At 41.3% G+C, this 20,321-nt stretch overlaps 1 protein-coding gene across 1 annotated transcript in view; it reads left to right on the top strand.

The window, feature by feature from the left end:
* The window catches only part of lrriq1 (leucine-rich repeats and IQ motif containing 1), a 53,131-nt gene that overhangs the window by 10,952 nt on the left and 21,858 nt on the right, over nt 1-20,321 (top strand). Inside the window, exons 9-14 of the mRNA XM_036146239.1 lie at nt 536-663; nt 907-980; nt 2,582-2,675; nt 9,478-9,657; nt 17,030-17,464; nt 19,190-19,349. Coding sequence (XP_036002132.1) covers nt 536-663; nt 907-980; nt 2,582-2,675; nt 9,478-9,657; nt 17,030-17,464; nt 19,190-19,349 — 1,071 coding nt within the window. The remainder of the gene's footprint in view (nt 1-535; nt 664-906; nt 981-2,581; nt 2,676-9,477; nt 9,658-17,029; nt 17,465-19,189; nt 19,350-20,321) is intronic.

Here is a 20,321-nt window from a genome sequence, read left to right as displayed (position 1 = left end):
TTTTAACCTCCTTTTTGTGAATACATAGTATATTAACTACTTTCATGATGGAAGGAAGATTATACCAGCATTACAAAAGTGTTTCTGAACAGGATTACCAACTTATAGCTTTAAAGAAGGGCATGTTTAACGCACATGGTCAGCTCTTTAGACCAAGTTTTCTTCCCAGCACATTCTTCCAATCGCAAACACTACACTTTAAATCAACTTTGGGCTTTTTATCTGCCTAACTGAGAGTGACAAAACAAAGGAACTGATCATACCTACCCATGAATAGGCCTTTGAGTGAATTTTCCAATTACTCTTGGTCCCTTTAAACGTGGGGTTCTCGGTTCACTATAATGCATGACTGGCCCCGGGAGCCTCCCTGGCAGCCCGTGCTGATGACAGTCACCACAGCAGGACTAAAGCAGCTGACACTGATGGATGGGGTCAGCCAGTCGCTGCTGGACCAGCCACAGCAGCAGCAGCAGTGCAAAGTTAGTCTAACCTCGGCGTTCGGCTGCTGTGAGCTGACAGCTTGTTTCTCTATCAGCCCCCCAGCCTGAACAACCAGGTTCTCCTCAGAGAGCTGCTGCTGGACGATAACGCCATCTCTTCCCTCCAAGGCCTCGCCGCCTGCTGGCTTCCTCTGCTGCAGCATCTTGCTGTCCCCCAAAACAGGTTTACACTTCTTTTCTATATTTCTGACTTAGATTTGTGTTTGTCCGAGGCATTTTAGAACAAAACAATTGTATATGCTGTAAATATAGACACCTGTAACAACAACAAAGACACTTGCTTCAACTATGAACTCTTTTTTTACATGTCATATTGATACTGGATGTGAAGCCTTTAAAAATACATAGATTGATGCTAACCATCTATTGTAAAAGCGTTGTAATTGTTCTCTTTGCTTCGTTTTAGAATAACCCAGCTGCCCTCCATGACTGACTTTGTATCTCTTAAAAAATTGGATGTGAGCTTCAACTGCCTGTCAGGTAAAAGTTTTCCTGGGTTAACTTTAACTGTTGTTTTCCTCATTTCTTTGGTTTTGCTAATATACTGATTTAATGATTCTGTCTGGTTACGCAAGTAAAGTTAGCATTTTATTTGTAGAATAATAAATTTAAATGTGCCTGCCGCAGCAGCTCAGCCGCGCTTTCAACACTTTAACCCACCTGCTTTAACTTGGGAGGATCTTTCTCATTCCAGGAAAACACCTTTGACCCGACTGGCTGATAGCCGCTGGGTACTATTTGGCTAGAATTCTGCTGTTTGGTACAAATATGCTAAAATTGCAACCTGTGGTGTTTTTAAAATGTTTTCCTGTAATGGAGTTGACTTGTTCTGCGGTGTTTGATCAGACTGGGCAAGTTTGCCTCTGGATCCGTCAAACTTGTAACATTTGTCTCGCTGACCGAAAGGTTTAAACCTTTAATCTACGGCTATTTAAAGTTGCAAAGGGACATTTTGATAGCTGTAGCATCTTTTTCGTCATCTGTGATTTGGTGACGTATCTAGAGGTGCTTAGAAACATAACTTAATGTAGTTAGTACCTACCTCTGATCTTACGTACTCAGCAAAATTGCCATTGTTTACCAATATATGTCTGAAAATAGTCTGTCCATTTGTTTTCAGCCCCTTTGAGTCAATTTGCTGAATCCACTTATTGTACAGCAACAAGTCTTTTGGGGTATGTCTTTCAGTTTGCACATCTAGAGGCAGAACTTTTGGCCCATTTTTTGCTAAATAGATCAAGTTTGTTCACACTGGATAGAATTTTTGAGGATTTAAATTTTGAAGTCTTGCCACAGGATTGTTAAATAATTATTGATATGAATAACATGATCTAATCCAAATGTTCCCAAATATTTCAGCCTGGGGGGTGGGGGTGTTATGTATAATGTTTTATTTTTAATTTTTTTTATTTAACTTTATTGTGAGAATCAGAAAAGTCCTAAAATTAGGAGTGTGAAGCAGTCTTTTTTTTTAGATCTCTTACAAAAACAAAAAACAAAAAAAAATAAAAAACACATTACTGAACGTTGGAGAAGATATTGATCTCAATAAGTTGGCATTTTGCTTTTTACACTTAGGGTCTTTTCATATAGTTTCATAAACAGTGTCATAGACACACATCTAAATTAGCGTTTTTAGGGTAGAATAATTATGCAGCATCTCTAAAAATCGAAGCTCAAGACTTCTGGAGGAATGTCTGAATGTCCAGTGCTCTGTATCGTCTTCGGTAAACGGCAAACATCTCCCCACTATTAAGCATGGAGATAGAGGGGTGATGATTTGGCCTTTTTCCACAGAAACTGGAAAAGTCAGCGTATAATTATCCAAATGCTATGCACAGTTTCAAATATAATCCACTACAAATGTTTGGATGATTTTTCTCTTTGTTCATATACACATGGCTGTCACTGTTTAAACAGATTTAGTTTTTTAAATACCAACTCAGTACCAGGATATGTATTCCCATGATATGTTTATGTGATCTCCACACTGTGTTCAATTATAGGAAAGAAAAAAAAAGTCAAAAAGCTTAAAAAGGAAAGCAGAAGCTTGTTTGAATTTAAATGGCTGTCTTTCGCAGAGCTACGAGATGTGTGTGAGAGTCTGGAGGGTTGTCTGTTTCTCCAAGAAGTTCATCTGACTGGAAATCCGCTTCAGCAGGAGACTGACTGGAGGTAAGCTAAAGTTTTAGTGGAAGAATAGGAAGAGAAGTGTTTTTTTATGCCTAAATATATCACATAAATTATGCTTGCCAACACACACCAGCCACTCCTGCTAATTTTACAGCCTCAGTGGCTGGTTATAGTGCATACTGTGTCCTGTTTTCCTTTGCAGCGGCCGCTTTCACATTCAGATGAAACGACTGAAAAAAAAAAGAGTTCCTAAAGTCTTTCAGAAAAAGTTTCAACTTCCTGCTCTCCACTTGCCTTGATTGATGTTCAAAGAGCACACCATTGAAAAGCTGATATTTGTCCATCAAATTCTTCTATTGGCTGAAAAGGTGGCAACATTCCAGGAGAACATAGGCCTTCCTGTTCCCTTCCCCGGATTAGGCCTGTGATCCAGTTTAGCCAATGAGATTACTGGGAGGTTCCCCACACATCTCTGTGTCCTCTACGTAGCTCCACACAAAGGGGGTAGAGTTCCCAAAATATCGATACAATAGACAGATCATTTATGTTTGATCAGACATTAAGTCATTCATTTAAAGCTGCTAAATATTTCGCACATGCTTTGACAGTTGCAGGGAGCGGATCTAAAAAAAAAAAAAAAAATGGGTCAACTTGACAGCTTGAGTCCCTTTTGCCTTCGTTGGGCCTCCTGTAGAGCGAGGGAAGCTGGCACAGTTTTAATTACAAATAATTGCGGTTTGCACCGACGCAACAAGATGAAGAATCTTAGTAACCATATTAAACCCCATATAAAGTCCCTTTCAAAGTTAGCGAGATTTAAGAGTGTCTCTTTGTTTGTTTGTTAGTCTTAAAATCAGCAACGTCATGAGCAGGCACTGGCCAGCAGGAGATTCTCACTGTATGATAACCCTGTGTAGAAATACTGAGAAATCACTGCATTTACACAAAGCCTTCAATGAAAATGCATAACATGATCTTATTTGGGATATTTAAAAAATTATTGCAGCAAGTATTCCTGTCATAAACACAGTCGGTAACTGTTCTGTTGATGTGTTGTTATTTTAATATAGATTTACTATCCACTTATCACAGTATATTGCATTATTAGAGTGCCTGTTATCAGAATGTAAACCAGTTTTACCGCTGCACTGCAAAAACAGAACTAAAAATAAGTAACATTTTCTCGAAATTAGTGCATTTGTCCTTGATTTGAGCAGGTAAATAAGATTATCTGCCAATGGAATGAGTATTTTTACACCTAAAATAAGATAATTAGATATAATGCACTTGAAATAAGGTGATGACGATGAATACTTCCTATTTTAAGTGCAAAAATCTTATTCCATTGGCAGATTATTTTATTTACCTGCTCAAATAAAGTATAAATACACTAATTTCAAGAAAAATTGACTTATTTTTAGTTCAGTTTTTGCAGAGCTTTTTATAGGAAGCACAACAAACCCATATCTGCTGGTTATCTAGGTCATGCACTCTACTAGCCCCTGCATTCAGATGCTTAACAGACATGCCCCGTGTAGCCTGCTAACTGTACTTTTAAAGCAGCATCACCTTTATCGTGTCAGGATGCAGGTTGGTGTTCTACCTGCTGGCCATCGCTGCCTGACACAACTCCACCGCTGCCTCTGCAAGTGTGCTGCCTCAAACACTATGTTGACACAAAAGGGTCATCAGCTGGGGACCACCAGTCACACTTACTCCTTTACCCTCAATGTATCTCATGGTGGCAAAGTGATAGCGGGGGAAAACATCAGTCAGTTAACCAGAATTGTGCAGAAGCAGGTGGGGAAGGGGCAGCAATACCCTTTGATTTTAGAAAAAACTTTGTAATCTCAACAAAAATGACTTTGAACTCTATAAACAGCACGATGGAACATTTTAGCCGTTTTGAAACTTTTTAAAACTTGATACCATAACCAGCCCAAATTTAATCGTAGTTGTGAATCATCATGTGACATTCATTTCACAATACACTATTCTAACTCTAGTGCCGTAGATTTGTTGGCTGGGACTTCAGTTTTATAAACAGTGACATAGTTTAAGATTCCCCTGGTTCAAATCAAAAAATATTACAGAGATTAAACAATAGGCTAAATAATATTTGCAGTCATAGTTATATTGTCTACTATTTTGCCAAGCAGGAATAGGTAGATTAGAATAGATAGATAGGTAGATAGATACCTGAATTATAGTATTGAATTGAGTTTATTTAGATGTTTTTGCCATTTACAATGCATTTAAAATATACAATAAGCTTTTGTTTTTTTAGATTAAGACACTTGTTTATTGAGTTATGTCAATTTATGAAGAATATCTCTTTTTTAGATTAATTGATTAATCGAAAAACAATAATTGATAGATTAATTGATTACTAAAATAATTGATAGCTGCAGCTCTAAAATATGATATACTTCTAACATCTTCTTCTCTCATTGTCAGACTAGACACTTCTGGTTTATCAAAAATAAAAGAACTTCCTCTCCTTTTCATTAAGAATTTTTAGATTCTGTTTTCTAACTCACTACATGATGCCTTGCTCATGATTTTGTAATTTATTACCTACCTTGAGACATGTTTCCTGTTCAGACTTGACTGCAACGGTTTGAGATGTAGATTTAAAACCGTGTTTGTAAAAATCGATAAAATCCTCTTATTCAGGCAGAGGTGAAAAAAAGGCCCCCAACCCCCAATTGTGCAGTAGATAGTGAAGGAGTGGACAATATAGTATTAACAGAGTCATAACAAATACACCACAACAAGCACTTACATAAACATAAATTCACGTTTATATTACTAGGGAGGTAAATATTACACATCATTAGCAATTTAAAGCGTCTCATGACAGTTTTTGCATTTTAAAGGATAATGTTCACGTGTTAAATAAGGGTTATGGGTAAACAGTATAGGATTTGGACTCCTAACCTAGAGCAATGTCATGTCATTGGCAGACAAAGGTGAAACTATTGATATCCATCACTAGAGACTTCACTTGGTCTGGGTGCAAGACTTGAAACTTGACCTGATTGCAAGAAAAATTACCTGTGAACATTTCAGCAACTTGAAAATAAATTCAAAATTTTATTTGTAGATTATACTTCAGTAAGTATTTATCTGACCAGATTAACTCTCAAGAGAGATTACTTTTGGAGACTTTTTCTTTCCTAATACCTAATTTAAAAACGATCTCAATGCTTCCCTGAACTTTATTTAACCTTAGCTGCCATCTATGATAGTAACCCTCAGTTGGTCCACACTCAAGCCCTGGCCCTTTCATCCCACGCCAGTGATAACACCGGCTAAATTAAAGCAGCAAAAGCCAGGCGCTAGGAATTACTGGCCGTGTTGGCAGCCCCGGGTGCAGGAGATGGAGATGATGAAAACAATGATTAATCAGCACCACTTGAAGAGATTTGGAGGAAGTCTTCACTGAATGAAATACGGCCTTGTGCCCATGTGGGCTTGGGAAGGACCATGAAGGAATCAGAGTAACCAGCGTTGTTGCTTTCACAAACTACAATGAGTTAATTTCAGATTGCAGCCGGTTTTCAGGTCTGGGGTGAAAGATTTTCAGTTTAGGGGTCACTGGAAAAGCTTCTGAATTATGAAAAAACATTGACAAATAGAGAGGTGACATTCCACGTCCCCTACGTTTTCTCCGTAGTGTGTCTGGGCTCTCCCTTAGAGATAGGGTGAGGAGCTCAGTCATCCGGGGAGGACTCAGAGTAGAGCCGCTGCTCCTCCACGTCGAGAGGAGCCAGTTGGTGTGGCTCGGGCATCTGGTCAGGATGCCTCCTGGACGCCTCCCTGGTGAGGTGTTCCGGGCACGTCCCACCGGGAGGAGACCCAGGGGAAGACCCAGGACACGCTGGAGGGACTATGTCTCCCGGCTGGCCTGGGAACGCCTTGGGATTCCTCCTGAGGAGCTGGCCCAAGTGGCCGGGGAGAGGGACGTCTGGGCCTCCCTACTGAAGCTGCTCCCCCCGCGACCCGACCCCGGATAAGCGGAAGAAGACGGACGGACGGACATTGACAAATAACCTCTTTAGATTTAGTTTAACTGAAGAGTTTATATGAAACCCAGAAAGATGATCATCTCATCAGAAACATATCAGATCTTCTTGTCTTCCACAAGTTTCTCACGCGTGTGAAACAGTGGTGTGCATTTCTGATCCAATTACACTCCCCACCTCAATGAGGTCATGCAACGACTAAAAAGGTCCTATTTGGGTTTGGAGCTTCATTTGACGACAACGGGCCAGACTACATGCCCACAGGGCTGGAATCTAATCCCCGTTTTTGCCGAGAGAGACCGAAGGGACCACATCTAAACTCAAACTCCCTGACAGTAAACAGATCTTGTCTTCTGCGGTCACGTCTTTCTGTCAGAGTCGTGGGAGGGTTGCGAAAACACTACATGCTGACGGTCTGTGTTTGAGCTTAAAATGTCAAGATCATGGAATCTCTTGCTGAAGTACACTAAAGTTAAGCCCAAAAGGATTGATGCCGTGGGCAGATTTAAGTTTAAAGGGGAAATGAAAAGTGTTTTGAAGTCGACATCACTTAAAAGTTAAAGCATGAAATAAAAAACAATTGTCCTAACGTGATTAGAATTATAACTCATTGGAAAACAAAAGTTCTGGTGTGTTTGGCATTTTCTGTGACCATTTGGATGTGTGGCGCAAGTTGTGCCACCGAGAACTAATGGCATACAGCGATTCAACAGCGATTCACTAACAGGGGATGAGTACAGGTTTAACACGGTTCAGTTTGTTGAAATGAATTGGTTGAACCGGCCCAAATATACCACTGGAGTTACATTTTTCAGTTTCCCAAAAGAGAAAACAAACGTCCGCAGACTTGGATTTGGAAGCTCTGACGTGAGAACTACTATAAACTCGAGTGACCGCTTGTGCAGCCGCCCAATGCCGGTTGATTAGCCACACGCCAAAGAAGCAGGCCCTTTAGCCTGGAGCTGTCCCGACTATTTTCATTTTGTAAAAGAAAAGCAGATGGAGAGAAGCACATCAACAGCAAACAAGAGGGAAAAATTAAGTGCATACATCAAACAAGAACGCACTCGTATCATCCAGGCATGACTATATGTGTTTATAAATAGTTATTTTCACACACCTGTTGCACAACACTGGTTATAGTATATTATACCAATCAGCTACCTACATATGTATACTCCTCAAACAAAATCGTGTGTAGTGTGCTATGAATGCAACATATAAGAAACTAAACAAAGAACCACCCCAACATATTTATAAACATATCAGCTGCTCCATGATAATGGACCCTAATGTATGAAAAATACTAGCGTTGCTTTCCAAATCCCCTGGATCCAAATTCCAATCAATGCACTAAACCTACAGATTCTACATTATAATGGATCTAATTGGTTCTCACCATTCCACAGTCCCAACTCGGTCATTAGGCGCGTCGTTTTGTCGGCCATGATGGTGCTCGCCCTCAGAATCCCAGTCTGAAGGGTTATCGCTTGATTCCTGAGATCCAGCTCTTGGTTCAGGTTCCTACTGGTATGGTTGAATACCCATTACTCCCACAAAGTCTTTCGGCATTTCCTTGTATTCTAAAAGTTATTGACAGAAATGTATTTAAGTTGAAGGCTAGAGAAAAAAGGTTCCCTGGTATGTTTAGTGGAAGTGTTTCACTAAATGATATTGCAGCTATCTCAATTTCTCCTTTAAGTTAGGCTTTCATATAAACCAACATATTTCTGCTGACTGGAAGTAGTATTTAGATATTTAAATGGCCCGGCCAGGCTTGAACCTGACAGAATATCTTCAGATACGGCAACAGTTTAGGGTGGTGGCAAGATTTGGAGCGGATCTTTGAAGATAAACCGTTAAAATGGCAGTAGAAACATGCAAGAAGCTGCTCAACAACCATTAGACAATTTAGATTTCTGTAATCCCAAAAAAGATTTTTCTATCAATTATTGACTAGGGTATGAAACATTTTCAACACGCTATATTTTATTATTAAAATGTAAATATAAAGTAATCACACTGTTTTATCATCCATTGAAAGTTTCCTGTCTCATTCCCCAGAAACAAACTTCTTGGTTAAATGAAAACAATGTTAAATCTAAGTCCACTCGGGTTATGAAGGCTTTGGGGCTTATATTCTTATAACGGCTCGTTCTAAGAGTAAATGATGGATTTGAAACAAACCTCATGAAAGGTTATTAGGACAGTTAGCAGCTTACCTGGAGTCAACAACTCTTTTGGCATCTTCGTTTAGGAGGTTTTAATATGCTTTAGAGAATCGGTTTGGCTAAAGCTCCCCTCCTAATGTAAAAATAAATAAATAAATAAAAGGTTTTAGTGGTGACAAAGCATGCATTTTTTTGCAAGTTTTACTGTGTCTATTCCCTGGTGTCCGGTAGAGTTCCCAGCTCTGTGTTTTCCCACTGATCACTGCCCACATTTGGTCAGTTTTCGGGTTGCCTGGAGCTCTGGGGCAGATTCTAGAGATTTTTCTCCGCCTGCACAGCCTTAGTTTGGGCAAAAGTTACCTCTCCCAAGAACCCTCAGCTTCTTATGCTTCTCCTCTAGTTTAAGGCCTATACTACTCAACACAGGTCATTTATGTGTTTTTTTTAATCCGACAAGCAAAATGCAAATGCGTTATCAGCTTGTGATAGCAAATAGAAGAAAACTGAATATATATTTCACATTTATCCAGTTTTCTGCTGTCCATCCCAATATGAAGTGCACTGTCCTGATAATCAAGATTGAAAGCAGCCAAACAAAATTGCGATTATAGCTGACTTTTTCATTTTGTTGTTTTTCTCTTTCAGATCCAAACTGCAGAGAGCAGTGCCTGGGCTGAGGGCCTTTGACAGCCAGCAGACACACTCCTTGCTCTCTTCTCTGGCTTCTCAACAGCTCAGCTTGGCCCCAGACACGTTCCTTATGCTCTGTCAAGTGCAGCTTCAGCAGACTCAGGATTTACATCAGCGCCTCAGCAGGGAGCTCAGGTAACAGCAGAAGAGACTGTTTAGGACAAACAGCACAATGTCATCAGCCGACATTTGACTGGTTTTCATTTTGGTATTTTGAGGCTGGAATTTCTAACTAAACATTTCATTGAGAACAGTAGAAAGTGGTAAATCCTATAGGATAGTGGTGCTTGGTGAAAATACAGCGGCTACCTGAAGCAAGCTGTGGGTTCATGCTTATAGGATTGCACAGTGGGTAAAAAGAAAGTACACCCCTGATTAAGTCTAGGCCATTGCATATTTCATTCTGCTTTTCACTGACTCACAGAGACGGTCTATAACAGAATGGACACGTACCGGAGAGGAAGATGTAGAGTTACAGGAAAACAGAATTCTAAGATGTGGATTGCAAACTAAAATGTAATTTTGATGCAGCGTATCATGTAAAAATTGGATACTTTTCAGTTTGATTAATTTACCTTATTTTAGTGTTTATCTAAACCTAGCACAAGAAAAAAAACTACGAAAATGGCATTTGAGGGTGGCAAATCAGCGAAGTATGAGTTGGGCCCATTAAAAAACCTACAAAGTCTCTGGCAAAACTAAAAATCTTAGTTTGTGACTGACTCATGTTTGATGTTATTAGATTAAAGGATTGAAGTTTGAGGAAACAAGAATTTTTTTGGATTATAAGTCACATAGTTTTCATAGTTTGGCTGATCCTATGACTTATAGTGAGGTGTGACGTATATCAAATATTTAACAAGTTTTTAAACGGTAACTCATACTGACCAACATGAACCAAGAAGTAAACATTACCCTCTATAGCCACAAGAGGGCGATCTAGGCTTGTGAAAACTATATGCTGCTCCTGTACCACTTAAAAATGAATTGAAACATTAATTTATAGATGACAAAGACTGAACACATGTTTGTGTGTTCCGCTGTTTCAGTCTGCATTCACGCAGCGGAGCGTTGCATGGTGCACCTCGAAGGGCGTCCCAGACCGCGACAGAACCCTGTTGGGCTGTCCGTTTACACCTTCGCTGACGCAGGTTTAAGAGCTTTACTGACCTTCCTATGTTGCTCTTGAACGCCCGTATTGTACTCTTAGCTTACATGTTGCTCACTAGCTTGGTCACACATTACTACAGTATGGCATCTCAGTTTTCAACCAGCAGTTATTACAAGTCAGCCGAGGGGTCTTCATTCCCCCTTGAATGAAGTTGATCCCACAAGTGTTCAATGCGGTTAAGGTCCGAATCGCAGGCAGGCCATGCTTTCCTCTGCTTTCCCAAATTCTGGAGGTGGTCTTTGATACACCTCACTCTCTGGGGGTGAGCACTGACATCTTTGAGGGTAGAGTTTGATCTGTTAGAGTGGAGATATGAGATGCCACTGTTTTTTAGAGTCTCATCTTGTATCCCTCTGCATTGGGGTTGTGTCCAACGATGGCAAGCCTTGTTTATCTGCCTGCTCCGTTATAATGCCTCTAACGAAAGCTCTTTGGCATTTGCAGAGAGGGTTTGGGAAAGTTTGTCATACTCAATCCACTTATGCAGCTATGTTGCTCAACCTTCAAATGTCCGTACAAATGTTTCACTGTTCAAGGGAAAATAAACAGATTTACCCACAGTATGCAATTTATTGCCAAGAGGCACCATTACAACAAAGAAATAATGGACCAAACAAACATCTTACTTTTTTTCTAAGTGTGTTAAGAAATGATGCTGTCCTGCACTTCCAGGGCCACATGCAGGATATTCTATTTTTAATCTGACCTGCAATTTCCCATGGTAAATCATTAGTATTTCTTTCTGCTGGAACTTCAGAAGGTAAGCTTTGTGAGCCAGAACCGGCTGGATAGGCTAAAGTAGAAATCAGAAGGGGGAAAAAATGATCAAACACCCAAAGCTGTCGCAGAACAGGATAGCGGTTTTCCCGTCTGTTGACAGGCACTTGTTTGGCACTTTCTTATATCTTGAGCCGATCAACCCGCCGGACATCAAGCAGCGAGGAATGCTTCCTATTCCCTTGTTATGTCTGAGCCACGAGGCGCAGTGAGCCTAAAGACAACGTCCACCTATTTTCACAAGTCCTTCAGTGTCAGCGAACCCTGCGCACGTAGATACCCCAATGCAGGGAGGACCACCAGCACTTGAAGCGCTGGTCAGCTTTCTGCTTATCTTCCTGACCTTTCCCAATTACGCAGCACAAAAGATGAAACGTGGCGGCGGCCACTCTAACGGGTCACACCGAGGACTCCTATGGCTTAGGGGGGGTAGCGTGGCGCTCTCCTAGTTTCACCCCTCACTGTGTACCCTCTACCCCTCTGGCCTCTGAACAATGAACCACTTTTTTTGGGGGGGGGGGGGGTGGCTTTGCATGAACCGACACAGCCATTTAACCCCTGGCCTGACCTCGTGTCAGACTGAAGTTTAGGGGAGGTGAGAGGGGGGGTGCCACACGCCATTTCACTGGTGACTGTAAGGTAGGAAGATCTTAGAGATATTATTTACAGCGTGCATTGCATCATCCAGGGTAAATGTTCTGTGCTGTGCTTCTAACGAATGACTTTGTTTTTACACAGCTGGTGCTGATTTTTCTCTGTAATTCACAAACAAAACAGTGGGGATCAAAATGTGACAGTCTTTGTTTGCAGGGATTTCTTTCAATGTTCAACTAAAGCTTACAACAATTGCCTCATCTGTGGGATTTAGTTAATTTAGCTGCGGATGCGCGGTCCATCAGAAGGAAACCCTCCTCTTGACCATGGTTAGTTAAAAATGGACTGCTGAGGTATAAAAGCCTGTAATTATGTGTGTAGTCCCAATCTCCTGGATCTGGGATGTTTTTAACTTAAATTGTAGTTATAAGTTAGTATTTGCCTAGTTAAACCATGTATTAAGGCAACAGGAAACTGCACAAAATCAACATTTCCACATTTTACTCCATTACAATCAACCTTGTGATGTGACGGAGTATACAGTGCCTTGTAAAAAGATTCTTTTGATAACTTTTTCACATTTTGCTAGGTCACATAAGGTAAAGGATACATTGACTGGGCCAGTGTAACACATGAACATGCCAGGATCTAACCTGGTTCCATTGTTGCTCTGGCTGTATGTGGATCGTTGTCCTTCCAGGTTTCTTTCCCAGTTTTCAGCTCCAATCATCTTTCCTTCAACTCTCAGCTGCTTTCCCTGTCCCTGCTGGAGGAAAACAGCCCCACACCATGATGCTGCCTCCACTAGCTTTCAAGTTTAGCACGGTGGGCTCAGAGGGGACGACTATGTGCAGCACACATGGCCAAAAAGTTCTGACACATTTACTAATTAGATGACTTTTTTATTTGTTGAAAAAACACAACCATGTAACGTTTTTCCTATAATCCACACTTTGGGTTGTTCTAACACATAATAAGGTTTAAAAGTTTGTTTTCAAAACCTGGCATTATGTGTAAAAGGGTTATGAATAATTTTTCAAGTGAATGCAGCTGATTTTCAAAGACAGGTAAGCAGTAACGATTTCTGTATACTCACAGGGTCAATAAGAGAACAAATTACTTAATGTATACCCGTTTCTGCTTTCTTATATCCACGTTGTGCGTTGTGACCTTGGATTGAACTGGCAGGTACAAGGAGGAAGGATCATGGGGGTCACAGTCCTCCGTGACCCCCTGACTCCGTTCTCGCTTGGCCCACTGAGAGTGAAGAGCTGGACCTTTGTGGAGACAAAGCTATTCGCCTAAAGACTACGGGGCTCCCAGACAGACAGACAGAGTGTGTGTCTGACGCCTCGGGGTTGAAGCCAGGGGAGGGGAGCAGAGCAACAGAGCAAAGCATTGCTAATAGATTCATTAAGTTTCTTATTGAGGAGGCTTTGTAGCGGGTTTATCCCCAATGAAAGAGACATTTTCAGCTGGGGCTCATGCAGGCAGCCACGTCTTTTGTGTTCTCTGTAATACACCCACACTTACCTGTGTGTGTGTGTGTGTGTGTGTGTGTGTGTGCGATCACACACTTATCCTCCCACTACTGGTGAAAGCAGCTTTCTTATCGATGTTAGTCATCCTTTTTAAAGAGGAATTTATCATATTTTTACAGAGCTACGGGGCTAAAAAAGTATGTCATGACTTTATTTTGGGGAAGTTTGGAGCAAATAATAATTTGAAGATGAAATGGAAGAAAGTTAGGGACTCTACCTGCTGAAGTTCAGTTGGGAGATGTCTATGATGTAAAAGTTTCAGTCTCTGTCGCAAACTGTTATTTATGATAACAGCACAGAAGAAAACTTTCTTTGTGGCGTCTAGCATCTTGAACAATGCAATCTTTGTCAGGTAGAGACATCTACTGATCGATCTACATCAAGCAGGAAAGGTATAAGCCAACATTCCAAACATTTCTGATATCTTACTTTTTCCCCATAACTTTTATTTAACCAGGAAATGACTCATTGATATCAGAGATCTCTTACACGTCCTACCAGGCCATATCAAGCAGTGGCATAAAAACACAACAGAAACGGTAAAACATTGCATTTATGACAATCAAAAATCTATCACAATAGAAAACGGGTCTAAAACAGCATCAGGGGCTAACATAATTACTAAAATTGAACAAATGTTGTCTGTTTTAGGCCTCAAAAGGAAAGCAAGACGTATTTCTAAAAATAAAATCCAACTTGAATTTAAACATTTTGCTAATTGCTTTACAGGAAGTTTTATGGGAAAATGCTATAGCATGGCGAGAACTTGCTTAAGTTTAGCTGAACCAGGGGGAGGCAGCAAGGCGAACCCTGACTGTTTAGATGTGGGTGATCATAATAATCAAGATGACAATGCATTTTGTTAAAATATTAATGAGAACAATTTGTAAATTTGTCATATTCCCTGGGACGGGCACAAATACATCAAAATGTATTTCCAAATAAAATACAAAATACCCACCTTAAAAATGTATCAAAATAAACTACAAAATACAGCAGCCAAAAAATTTATCAAAATTTTTGTATTTTCAAAATACTACAAAATACTTCACTCTAAGCGCCTTTTTCTTCTATCCCTTCACTTGTGCACTATCTGGAAAAACATATGCTGACCCCTCATGTTAGACACCCCAATATAAACCTCTACCCTGAGAAATGTTCATTAACTCAAGAAGCCCTTCCTTAAGTATACGTATTTACTCTATTGGTGGAATAGATTGCCCACTATGAATCAGTAACAATAACTCAAAGACAAACAATGCAAATAGGCCGTGGGCCAGAATCTGTTGGGTGACTTTTCGTATGAACTGTCAGGGGGCAACTTTCTTTCACTTGGATAAGTTGCTACACATAGCAGTGATCTCAAAACACCAATGTTCCCATGTTTTCACTTGCACATTAATAGGTTTAAACAGATAAAATTTTTTAAACTGTAGCGCTCCGGTCCAAGAGGTCACGTGATTCAAGTTTTGCTGCTCAACCAATCAGATCGCTGTATTGTCAGCTGAGCGCGTTCAACCACTTCATCATGGCTGTGCCCGTAAAGTGTTGTTTGCACCTGTTTCCAGACGAAGAAAGCCCAATAATAACATTTTCTGGTGCCAGTTGGCAGAGATCTTGATGGTGAGGAAAAATAAATAGCCCAGTCCATCCATCATCCATCCATCCATCATCCATCCATCCATCCATCTTCTAACACACTTATCCCTGCTGGGTTCGCGAGGTGCTGGTGCCGATCTCCAGCTGTCAATCTAATATGCAGCACCGTGCGTTTTGTGTTGATCGAGCAATGTGCCCATAGCAAGTGTGAAACAGTGCCAAAATGCCCTAGTGGCCGAGAGTGGTATCACAGGGACTTGACTGCAAAGGTGCCACAGACACTATTTCATGCTTTATAGGTCGTTAGATGTCATCACAGCCTGTGTCTCACAGAAAGTATTTTACAGTATTTTGAAAATACAAAAATACCCAACACTGAAGTATTTTGATACAAAATACAAAAGCATTTTCATCATCTCAATAAAATACAAATGACAAAATTGTATTTTGTATTTGAAATACATATTTCAAATACTTGTATTAGAAATACTGCCCATTCCTGCGTATTCCAATATTCACATTAGCTGTATCAAAATAACAAAGGGCTGTTTTGAGTGCAATAATAGTTCAGGTAAGCATATGATTCTACACTATTCAATTCAGTTCAACTCAATTTTATTTATATAGCACCAACCTACAACACATGTCATCTCAAGGCACTTTACAAAGTCAAATTCAATCAAATCATACAGACTGGTCAAAAGGTTTCCCATCTAAGGAAACCCAGCAGAATGCATTCACTCCTCATGAAAGAGCGTGGCCCCACAGTGGGCAGTCGTCTGCATTGTCCATGGCTTTTCAGCAATCCCTCATAAGGAGCAAGTATGAGGCGACAGTGGAGAGGAAAACTCCCCTTTAACAAGGAGGAAAACCTCCAGGAGAACCAGAACCAGGCTCAGTGTGAACGCTCATCTGCCTCGACCCACTGGAGGTTAGAGAAGACAGAGCAGAGACACAGAAAGCACAGAAGCTCACATTGATCTAGGAATCCTTTCTATGTTATATGATAATAGTGGATGATCTGCCTCCCCTAGATGATGTCACAGTTAACAGAACGCCAGACCAAGTGTACCTACAATGAAGAAAAAAATGACAGAGAACAAAATGTTAAAAGTTCAAATAAAACAAACAATGCAAATTTGAGAACAGTAGGAGAACTCAGCAGAGTGAGAAAAATAGACCCTGATGTCCTCCAGTAGCCTAAGCCTATAGCAGCATAATTACAGAGAGTGGGGCGACTTGGCACAGAGGTTAGGGAGTTCGTCTTGCAATTGGCGGCTTGCCGGTTCGATCCCCGGTACTGACTGTCTCTGTTGTTGTGTACTTGGGCAAGACGGTGGCACCGGTGCATGGCAGCCTCGCCTCTGTCAGTCTGCCCCAGGGCAGCTGTGGCTACTTGCATAGGTCACCACCGTCAGGGTGTGAATGACTGACTGTAGTGTGAAGCGCTTTGGAGGTCGTCAAGACTAGTTAAAGCGCTGTACAAGCCATTTACCATTTTACAGAGGTAGCTCAGGGTAACATGAGCCACTCTAACTGTAAGCTTTGTCAAAAAGGAAAGTTTTAAGCCTAGTCTTGAAAGTAGACAGGGTGTCTGCCTCACGGACCAAAACTGGGAGTTGGTTCCACAGTAGAGGAGCCTGATAGCTAAAGGATCTGCCTCCCATTCAACTTTAATTAATTATTTGCTTAATATCAAGGCGGATTTGCTAAAATGTCTAACTAAATTCAGATGAGTTTTCATGGGATTTCATAGTAAACATCCCCAGTGCACATTTTAACCAGTTTCTTTGTGCTTTCTTTTTCTTTTTTTCTTTTTTTACAGAAATGCGTCATCATCTCTGGATGCTATGAAAAGCTGCTGCCATCACTTTGCTCTGGCTTTGCAACTAGCCGAGGACCAGAGATTCGCTCATGAATATGGCGACACCGCTGTGTCTGAGGAACACACGGATGCAGGCCAAACAATGGATGAGAAATCCCTGGACTTGGATAGTAGAAGTTTGGAGAAGCTCACAGATTCCCTGAAAAGCGAGTCCCCTGTCAGACGACCTCCCGACAACCCGGGCAGGGAACAGCACGGACACAATCACTGCCACTTTGAGGACGCAGCCGATGAACAGGGACAAGACACATTTGGTGGCGTTACAGCTGGCCAGAGGTCTAAAACAGAGTCTAGCGATGCCAGATGTTTTGTTCACTTTTGCCCTTCGAAAGGAGAAAGAATCTCCACCAGACTGGACAACTTGGCCAGGAAAAAGTAATTAACTTAATGTTGAAATCCATTTTAGGAAATTTGAAGCAGTTTACTAAAGACCCCCTGATATAATGTACAAAAGTGAAGGGGTTACGGCACACTATCAACTCTTTATGAAGAAATGTTCACATATCAATATCAAATCTTATTTTTGAAATTATTTTAGACAGACAGTCAATAACAGCTAATTTTACACATTTTGGCAGGAAATATCTTCCGTGTGCTGCTTCCTGTATCCCTCTACTAGCTCTGACATCAGACTGAGGAAGGTTTTTGCGTCACTCCTCACTCTAAGGAATTTTTGCAACGTTTGAGGAGTTTCTTGCGTGTTCAGCCTGTTTCGAGTAAATTGTAGCATCTCAATGATAACAACATCTGGGCTCAGCCAGTCCTCAGTGGGTCCAGTAGTGTTTCAGGTTGCAATTTTTTGGTGGTGATTATTTCCTCAAGCATCCTCTGAAATACAATAGATTTTATGGTCTTTTTCTGTTAGCATCTTGTGGTCTGAACTTGCTCGCACAGCCAGACCTGGACATGCTGAGAGTTGTTTTTGACCACTAGCGCATTTGTCATTAAATGGAATGGCTAATATTTTTTTTTCTTCATATTTTGACTCATCGGTAGACTTAATTCACAGTAATCAGATAGGAAACGGATAGAGAGAGAAGCAGCAAAGCTTCCAAGGTTGAGAATCTAACCCCAGACCGCTGTGTCGAGGTGGTTTAGCGTCTGCATATGAGGCGCTTTATGTCATGCCCCACTCTTCATCATAAAGGCTTCAGAAAACGTTCTATCTTACCTTGTGATTTTTCTCTGGGACTGCAAAAGTTTTTTTTCAGTCTCAGTTCAAAGGTAAACGGCTTGTACTTGTATAGCGTTTTATCAAGTCCGACGAGCCCAAAGCGCTTTACACTACAGTCACACCCTGATGGTGGTGAGCTACATTGTAGCTACATCTGCCCTGGGGCAGGCTGCCAGCCACCAGGCCCTCTGACCATCACCAGCAGACAATGCGGGGGACATGTCTTGCCCAATGACACAACAAGTGAGACGGTCAGAGCAGTCGAACCGGCAACCCACCAGTTAAAGGACAAATTCCTTAACACCCGTGCCAGTATCGCCCCAGGGCAAAACTCCTTTAATGATGATGAGTAACCATGTTCTTTTCATCTGCACCTGATTTGAGATGCCAATGTGTAATCTCAGCTGTTGTAAGTGCAAATAATTGCTTGTTTCTTTTGGAAATGTTTAGAAATTACATTATCTTTCAGTATTGCTAAAACTGATGTTAACCGTCCACATGTTTCACACATGTTAACAGAACCACACAGGCTGTTACGGGGGTGGGGGATTTTTTTTCCCCATCACCATACGTGATAAACTTTTATGGCACAGAACTGAACACAGCTGGAAGAAAGCAAACACTCCACAGTTTCTATCGTTGGCTTCATAGCAGCTGAGCCTTTTTATTAGTTTCTGCTGCAGACTATTTGTCATCATCGGAGCCTCCTCTGTTTGATTTACGGTGAGAGATGTTGAAGATCTCCTTCATTTTTACACACCGCCTTATCATTAACACTCCGCTATCTTTGCGAGGGCAATAGATCTTTAATTGGAGGCTTTGCTGCAGCACTCCACATGCCTGCTTGTAATGAAACGAAACAATATTTTGAAAGGTGGCCGCTGATGTGACTTACTTAGTGTATTTGTTTGTTGTCGATTGAGCAGCGCAGCGGCCACCGTGCTTCAGAGGACGTGGAGGACATACAGGCGCCGATGTGGATACGCTACGGCCTCTTCCACCGCAGACTCCGGAGGAGAAAGGGAAGGACATGCAGAAAATGATGGGAGCACTGCCGGCCGAGACCATGCAGCAGCTGTCATACAGGTGAGACCTTCCTCTCAGTCTGGTTTACCCGGCTACCTGTACGAGATGCGACGTTAGGGAGCATTGAGCTATTTCTAAACCTGAGAATCCCAAGCCGAGCCTCTGCCCACCTGAAGATGTTGTGATGTCAGGCTCATGATCTGAGTGAGTGAGCAGTGCCAGGCTTAAGTATTTGTACATCTGCTCACGTTACAGCAACATCATTGGAACATAGTTGGATTTTATGCAACTCAAAGTGCTGCATAATTGTGAAGTGAAAGGAAAAAGGGTACATGATTTAAAAAGTCTTGACATATCCACAGCCGAAAAAGTTGCCTGTACATTTGCATTCAGCCCTTTTAACGGTAGAGCCATCTGTCACTGGAGTTGTAAGGTCTCTGCCTCCACCTCTGACCATCTTCCCTGTCCCTCATGAAGCAAAACCTGCTCCACCCACAATGTTTCTTTGTGGCAATGGCATGTTAAAGTTTTTTTTTCTTCACACCTGGCTTTTTTCTTGCAGGTCAAATAGTTCAGTTTTGTTGTCTTCGAAGCTGTGTTAATAACTTTTGTCCATTACAACTAGATTACTAGAGGGCCTGATATTGATAGGCAACAGCTTTCCTGTTTAAAGGATCTTCCTCAAGTGCCATGAATCTCTACAGCTCCTCCAGAGTTACCTCAGGCTTCTTGGCTGGTTTCTCTGGCTGGCTCTGTTTGCCCTGCCCGTGGCTTTAGGTGGAAGATAGCTTTGCAGTTGTGCCAGAATCTTTCTGATTTCAAATGATGGGTTGAGTGGTGCTTTGACGCACCTCAAGGTTTTGTTTAATAAGGTAACTTTGGTTAAAATATCCCCAGAACTTCACGTCTGACCTGTGAGCTGTGTTCCTTGGTCTTCATAGGTCACATTATAATGTGGTGAAATGACAACTATGACTGGTCGTCATACGACTTTGTGCTTGTCTAGTCAAAGAAAATACAGCAAGTTCAATA

The sequence above is a fragment of the Fundulus heteroclitus genome, chromosome 2 (assembly GCF_011125445.2).
Source record: "Fundulus heteroclitus isolate FHET01 chromosome 2, MU-UCD_Fhet_4.1, whole genome shotgun sequence".
NCBI lineage: Eukaryota > Metazoa > Chordata > Actinopteri > Cyprinodontiformes > Fundulidae > Fundulus > Fundulus heteroclitus.
The sequence above is the reverse complement of the archived record's forward strand: the minus strand, read 5'-3'. Positions and strand labels throughout refer to the sequence as shown.